This window comes from Sinocyclocheilus grahami, unplaced genomic scaffold (assembly GCF_001515645.1).
Source record: "Sinocyclocheilus grahami isolate Dianchi unplaced genomic scaffold, SAMN03320097.WGS_v1.1 scaffold269.1, whole genome shotgun sequence".
Lineage (NCBI taxonomy): Eukaryota > Metazoa > Chordata > Actinopteri > Cypriniformes > Cyprinidae > Sinocyclocheilus > Sinocyclocheilus grahami.
This window is the reverse complement of record NW_015505448.1, coordinates 368,692-375,575: the sequence shown is the minus strand read 5'-3', so window position 1 is coordinate 375,575 and position 6,884 is coordinate 368,692. Positions and strand designations below refer to the sequence as shown.

Sequence of the window (6,884 nt, the reverse complement as noted above, 5' to 3'; positions counted from 1 at the left end):
TATATATATATATAATTAAGTATGTTTAGATCTTTATATAAATATTTATATAAAACAAAAATAAAGTTAATACATTTTACAGTGTTTATGCAGGGTCCAAAATTAATTTTTTTAATTGCAAAACAATTCATGGTTTAATTCACAATGAAAACAATTGTAGAGATACAGTTGGAGTACTAAAGAAAAAGACATTGACTGTTGCATGTACAAAAAAAGGTTTTTCCACAGTGGAAAATTGACCATCAGCAGTTTAGCAGTTTTTTCTTGTATTATCACAACTCTGGATCTTCATGTGGAGATACAGTCATGCTGTTAAACCACCAAAATGCAAATGTGAGGAACAAGATCACAGTTTTATGACTTTTGGCATCACAGAAAGTTTCACTGGCTTGTATATGATGCTATGAGAGACATCACAATCTGCTACAAATAAATTTGAGAAATAGCTTAATTCCAGTGACCATATATAATTTTTAGGTATTTTAATTTTAAGTAATGCAAAATCCAGTTTCATAGCCAAACGTTTATTTTGGACTGTTTGTATGTTGTTTGTTTCCTGCTCATCTAGTGTCATAGAAAAATGCTTCACAATTTCAACCTTCTATGGTCAGCGCTTATTGTTTTGGTAAATATTTGTGATATGAGTTCAATTCAATGCTATGTTCAGCCCACATAATTTCCATACAACCTTCCGACTAAATGTTTGAAGAGCCGACACAGCGTTTGTCTTTACGTGCTTTCCTTCAGTTTATGAAACATACAATGACAGATGTAAATGAAGATCTGCTGTCCACCTGTTCTCTCCCCGCTTTGTGTTGCTCAGTTTAATGCTTTGAATTTGCTTATTCACCTATTTAGTTCAAACCTAAAGGAGCTTCTTGCTTATCCTTGCATCAGTAAACCCACATAATTTAGCAATACCAGGAAGCATAGTATAGGAACATAGTCAGCCTGTTCCCACTGAAAACCTCCTTATAGATGTATTTTTAGTATCTAATAGTGTCTCAAATCAACAGAGGGGTGGAATAGCGGTCAAATGGTTGTTTATCTATACCGGTTTATGATTGCAAAACATACATTTCTTTATGATACACTTGATACCATGTGTGGTGTAATCTGGATGAGAGCCTGTTGGATTGCTTCACTGGTTATTGCATAAGCTGATTACTCAGTTGATCGGCTGGCAAGGTTGCAGCTTTGGAGCGCATGACATGACTAATCTTCCCCTCCAATCTGTCAAAGCATTGTGGATATGATTTTGTTTGTGATAAATCCTGAATGTGAAGAGCAAAGGGCTGTTATGACAGCGGCACTGGCACTTAAAAAGCACCCTGTCAAACGGACATACAGGACCTATTTAACCCTATGGTACTGCTCATTTAGGGGTCACACTTGTGCTCCTTGGCAGTCATGACAGATAATAATTGTACTTTTTTATGAAATTATGTACACTATTTAGTTTCAATACTATTTATTCTGTAACATTTCGTATTTTTGTATCTAAGTAATGCAGGATTTTTTTCAAGATCACAAGTGTGATCCAAAAATGAAAATTTCACCCTCAGGCCATCCAAGATGTAGTTGAGTTTGGTTCCTCAATGGAACAAATTTTGGAGAAATGTAGCACCACATCACTTGCTCACCAACAGATCCTCTGCAGTGAATGGGTGCCGTCAGAATGAGAGTCCAAACAGCTGATAAAAACATCACAATAATCCACACAACTCCAGTCCATCAATTAACATCTTGTGAAGTGAAAAGCTGCATGTTTGTAATTTAAAAATTCATCGAGATGTTTTTAACTTCAAACTGTTGCTTCCAGCTAATATATATTATAGCTAATATATACATCACTATCTAATATATACATACACTACCTATGATATTGCTTAAGGTTGAGTAAATTTTCAACACATTTTCATTTTGAAACTATTCCTTTAAGACAATTTAGCCTTTTCTAATCATGCCCATGATTCATTTTTGTGTGTTTATATAGCAAGTGTCTCAAAAATCACAAATGAATTAATTAGCCTACATAAACATTTTTTTCAATCTAAAATGAGCAAAGACCACCACAGGGTTAAATTTCTGTTTCCAAAAATAATTCTGTGCTAGTGGAGATGTAGGATTTAAAACAGAATCACATTCAGATTTCTGAACGGAGGCATTTTGTGTCTGTATGTAGATACACAGGTAAAGCGGCTGCCCTCTTCAGGACTGGAAGTGCTAAAAAAAAAACTCAGAAGACTTTGTGAACTCTCAAAGTGGACTGATATTTAGTTACAAATGTTTATTGACTGTAATCCTTGGAGTCTTTATTGGACTGTGATATTGCACAAGCCAAATACATGTCTGTTTACTGTGCTTAAAGCTAGAGAGCTGAAGATAATGATTGTTTATCTTGTCTTAAAGAGAGTTTGAGTGCTTGTTTTTCCACTGGTATGACAAATGGACGGCAATTTCCTTGCCTATTAAAACTGTAATTAACCTTAATGAATACCAGAGCACTTCCTTCAAGGGAAAATCGCTAAAGGGGAACAGATGCAAGTACACAAGAAGGAGCTGTTTGTACTAATGAGCACAGATGGAGTCATTACATGTTTGAATGACATGTTGAGACTTACGCAAATCACAGAACAACAGGCTTCTATTGGAATGTCTTTACACAAGGCTGTTTTATTGAGAGAGTAAAGCAATTGTGGCTATATCCCAATTCACATGCTTCTATTACAACTTCCAAAAATATGTGCTTTTGAGTATGTAAAAAGACGCTATGACAGTTTTGGGCCATACTGATAAAACTGTCTTGATACCACATTTCCATGTTTTGCATGTAAGTGTTAGCATCTAAATATATTCCTGTACTCATTAAATTCAGTTACTTTTACCTAAAATCAACTTTATAAAAGACATTCAGTACTCTTTTTGTTTTCATTATGGGACACATTTCTGAATGAAATAGAATAGTCAACAATAACAAAAATAAGATGAGACTAGATTTTATCCATCATTATTTGTATTACACTACTTTTGGTCAGAAAGAATTTTTTTTAATGTTTTTGAAAGTCTCTAATGTTCACCAAGCCTGCATTTGTTTAGTCTACAAAAGTACAGTAAAAGAACTTTTTCTATTTGAATATAATTTAAAATCGAATTTATTCCTTTGATGTCAACGCTGAATTTTCAGCAGCAATTACTTCCGAAATGTGATGTTCCAGACACATTTCTTATTATTATAACAGTTAAAAACAGTTTTAGTGCTTAATAGTTTTGTGTGAAACTGTGATATATTTCATGATTTTTTACTGTTTTATAAATTGTAACATGATACATTTCTTTACTGTAAATTTGATCAATTTAATGAATCATTGTTGAATTAAAGTATTAATTTCTTTTAAAAAATGACTTGACCCCAAACTATTGAACAGTAAATATATTATATTATATTATATTATATAGAAATAATATAGCATCCATGCACCTTATTTGGGATGCACTAATAGTATGTGAATTGGGATTTAATACGTTGAGTCATTGAATATGAAGTATTGTCTGTGATTTTGAGTGTCTAAATTGGTTTCTGTGTATGAAAATAATAGTGCATCATTTTGAATGCTACACCTTTTCTCAACCAACATCTTAATATTTGAGTCTGTGACTCCAGACAACGTGACCTTAACTCTTTATAAAGTGTCTGATGTTTATGCTGTCAAGTTTGCTTGTTTTCTTACTGTATTCAGTGACTATTTAGACTCTTATTTCTGTATTTTACTGGATTTTGAGCACATGAAAAGAAATAAAAAGAACACATCTGCAGTCTGTAATATTGCAACATTTTTCTCTTTAAGCTTCATGGTAGAATACTCAACCTATATGTAGGATAATGAATCTCAAACAGTGCATGTTTGTGTTCCTTATTAAAAGCCACTTTGATTTGGGCTGCTGTCCTATCTGTGTTTATTTCTGTTTCCTTATTTTCCATAAAATGCTTTACTAACGTTAAAATGTCAGGCTTTTATCTTTCGCACACATGATGCTTCTGTAAGTTTCATCCTCCTTTGTTTTTTATTTTCATTTTCAATTCTGATGAATCATTACCAACTCATCTCAGCCAAGCACATGTTAAACAAAGGTTTTTGTGGGTTTTTTTCAGATTACGTTCGGATCAGAGATTCCCAAGACCTACTATGTTCGAGACTCCATTAAAGTGGACTATGATCAGTGTGTGACTATTGGCCGTGGCTCATCTCATCAGGTGGAATATGAGCTACTTGCACCAAACTGTGCACTAAGGTGATCTGAGGAAACACAAAAATGCTTTCTAATACTAATACCACACAAAAACACACTCTCTGAGACTGATAACAGACATGGAGTTCGCCACGAACCAGTCAGTGTTCATGACATTAAAGGTGCTGTAAACAAACCAGCAAGAATCTCTGCATGGGACGTGCATTTGGGTTTACTAACATTGGGATTTGTTGGCACACCTTTGAAAGGCCTGGATTTGGATGCGAGAGTGTGAGCTTGTGAGCTTTTCAGTCCAGGAACTTCTGTGTGTGATTCTACTCTATTCAATGGTCTCCTCTTCAGATGGCAGTTCAACTGTGATGGTGCCGACATAGGTTTCGGTGTCTATATGAAGAAGAGGATGGGAGAGTGGATGAAGGCTAGTGAGATGAAGGAAGTTGTGCCAAATCAGCGTTACAACGCACACCTGGTACCCGAGGACGGATCCCTCACCTGCCCAGAACCAGGAGTGTGTAAGTACAGCCTTACAGGCTTCATTTGATATCACTGATTGAGATGAACATTAAACGTGCATGTGGCTTTACTGTATTTTGTTTTATTCAGACGTACTGCGATTTGACAACACATACAGCATCTTCCAGTCCAAAACGGTCAGCTTCACAGTGGAGGTCCTCCTACCTAGTCAAGTCAACCAATCAGAACGTTAGATATTATGGCAACAAGCAAGTAGACAACTAGGTTATGGTTTAGAAACTATTGCTCAGAAGCATAAACTCACAACATCTTAGACAGTATATCTGCTTTAGTAAATATTATAATAATGCTGCTCTCGAAAAGGAGAGTATGTAATTGAACTGACCAATCAATGCATTACAATGGTGGGATAAAATTACACTTCAGTGATCGACGTGCAATGAGAGACTGTATCGTCCACTGACATATCTGGATCCTGACTTCGATGCCAGTGTGATTCTTTGCATTTGTTTTTTCTGAGATGAACCTGTTATCAGGTTCATTTGTTATATATTAATGAAGTGCTTATCATTGAGCCGTGGCTTAAGTGTAACAGCTGTGCTGCAAATTACTAGACTGAAACTGTCTTGGCATGTATTATTTGAGCTTGCCCTTGTGTGCCCTCTTTATGATTGCCTTAACTCATGTTCTTGGAAGTTATTTGATCTGTTTAGTTCTTTTTGATAATGAATTAATTCAGATGATGAGTCTGCACACATTTCCCTCAGAATGTGGTAAGAGGTTAAATTATTAAATACTTTTATGTTATTGACGCACACAAATCTGTGAACCTTTTGAAATATTTTGTTTACAAGGAGCAGAATTTTGTTTATGTGATGCAGAATATGATGTTGACATCATGGGTGGTTTGCCTTTTTTAATCCTACTTTTTTAAAATTATTATTTAACTAATTGATGTTGTAAACTTTTGCTTAGTAAGGAGATTTTATACCTCAGGTCCTTGTGTTTACGGTAACAGTGCTCATATTTGATTCCAGCAATGTGCATCTGTTCTGTCAATGTCTTTCTATGATTGACCACATTATATTTTCTCTTATTTCCATGTCTCTTTTTGATATTGTAATATTGATGTAATTTATGAGTGATATTATGTTGATTTGAATTAATTTACTAATTAAATATATACATTGCAAAAGCATATACATTTTTTCTTGTCTTTCTGAACGATATTAATGCAGGCCTATACTTTTAAAGGAATGTCTAACAACCAGTTCCCATGCACAGAGTAAATCTACTCTAATTAAAATAATTTGGAATAAAGAACGTTCACTTAAAGCTCGGTGTAGATCAAGACTGCTTCATGTATGGAGGTTGTATGCAGGGTGAGTGTTGTGTGATATAACTGCAGTAACGTTCATTTGTAGCCTGTCTGATGGCTCTACCTGTTGGTGGAAGCGTGTAGCGCCATTATAATGAAGCCAGTAGTTACAGCTCTGTCCATTAGAAAGTGCCATTAAAACGGGAATCTAAAGATACCGAAGAGTAGCTTTATTTGCATAGCAAAAAGAAGCATTACATTTCCAAATCATTAATAAAAATATAAATTGTAATTGTTTAACAATATAGTTTTTATTGGTTTTTATTTTATTTATTTTTTTAAATCATAATACAGCCTTCGTGAGCATAAGAGACTTTTTCTTTGAAATGTGGAGGTGTTTGTAGTGTTTATACAGTGATCTAATCTATAATATAAATGTGAAAATAATTGGATCTAATACAAAAATATCATGTATGTGTGTAAATCTGATGAAAGCTTTCCAGAATTTAGAACATATTTGTAAGGAAAATTAAGATTTGTATTGTGGCATCCATCAATGTACTGAAATGCAATATATATTCATAATGTAAATTTTAGTTTACGTGACTTACTGTATAAACACCACAAACATATCCAAACCTCAAAAACCGAAAGTCTGTTATGCTCACCAAGGCTGTTTTATTTTAAATCAAAACTACAATAAATAAAATTAATACTGTGAAGTTTTATTACAAATTAAAACAAATATTTTCTCTTTGTGTATATATATATATATATATATATATATATATATATATATATATATTTATAGAGAAAAAATGCAATCTTTATACAAAGCACA

The 6,884-nt window shown here is 33.8% G+C and overlaps 1 protein-coding gene across 1 annotated transcript in view; it reads left to right on the top strand.

Annotated features, from left to right (window-relative positions):
• The window catches only part of sec14l8 (SEC14-like lipid binding 8), an 18,403-nt gene extending 12,482 nt beyond the window's left edge, over window positions 1-5,921 (top strand). The window contains exons 10-12 of the mRNA XM_016291253.1: window positions 4,154-4,293; window positions 4,594-4,763; window positions 4,855-5,921. Coding sequence (XP_016146739.1) covers window positions 4,154-4,293; window positions 4,594-4,763; window positions 4,855-4,958 — 414 coding nt within the window. The 3' untranslated portion in view covers window positions 4,959-5,921. The remainder of the gene's footprint in view (window positions 1-4,153; window positions 4,294-4,593; window positions 4,764-4,854) is intronic.
• The last annotated feature ends 963 nt before the right edge of the window (window positions 5,922-6,884 follow it).